Here is a 615-nt window from a genome sequence, read left to right as displayed (position 1 = left end):
CCCAGGCTGATGGGCCCCAATACAGCCTGCACGTCGGCCAGCCCCTGCTACTCCATGAGGGGAAGGAGCCAGCGCGGCCGCTTTGATGAAGACCTTGCCAAGGTGAGCCCTTGCTGCTCCTCTTTTCCGTGTTGGCTGTGCCACAGGGGCTTCCGAGCCCCAAGCACCTTTGCTTAACACAGACTTGCAGGGAAAGAGAGAGCCTTGAATGTGATCCCAGCTCCGTGCGCCCATGACTCTCTTGCAGACTCCAGGTCCTGCGGCGTTGCCCAAAGTCGCTGTGGATACCTACAAGACCAGGGCGCCCGCGTACACCATGGCGGCCCGACCAAAACCTGCGGAGGGCAAAGCAGCGAAGCCCGGGCCGGCAGACTACAGCGTAGGCCGGGTAAGGCAGCTGCTTAGCTCGTCCCCTCTGCTTCACAAGCACAGCCTTCATGCCTCTCCCCCTTCCCCCGAGGCTTCCCCCAGCCAAAGAGCTTCTGGCCACAGGGACCAAGTGCCGGAGAGCAGGCCTGCTCCCTGCCCTCGTGCCACCTCCGAGCAGAGGAAGGGAGGGCAGCAGAGAAGAGAAGGGCCCTTGCTGAATCTGCCTTTCCTTTTCGCCCTTCCAGG

The 615-nt window shown here is 62.6% G+C and overlaps 1 protein-coding gene across 1 annotated transcript; it reads left to right on the top strand.

Moving 5' to 3' along the window:
* Positions 1-7: 7 nt before the first annotated feature.
* On the top strand, positions 8-604 carry LOC104915705 (outer dense fiber protein 3-like; the record flags this gene model as incomplete). The annotated part of the gene is made up of 2 exons (XM_010726628.2): positions 8-102; positions 248-604. Coding segments are annotated over exons 1-2 (450 nt in total), but the record flags the coding sequence as incomplete, so codon positions are not given.
* Between the last annotated feature and the right edge of the window lie 11 nt (positions 605-615).

This window comes from Meleagris gallopavo, unplaced genomic scaffold, assembly GCF_000146605.3.
Source record: "Meleagris gallopavo isolate NT-WF06-2002-E0010 breed Aviagen turkey brand Nicholas breeding stock unplaced genomic scaffold, Turkey_5.1 ChrUn_random_7180001846101, whole genome shotgun sequence".
NCBI lineage: Eukaryota > Metazoa > Chordata > Aves > Galliformes > Phasianidae > Meleagris > Meleagris gallopavo.
The sequence above is the reverse complement of the archived record's forward strand: the minus strand, read 5'-3'. Positions and strand labels throughout refer to the sequence as shown.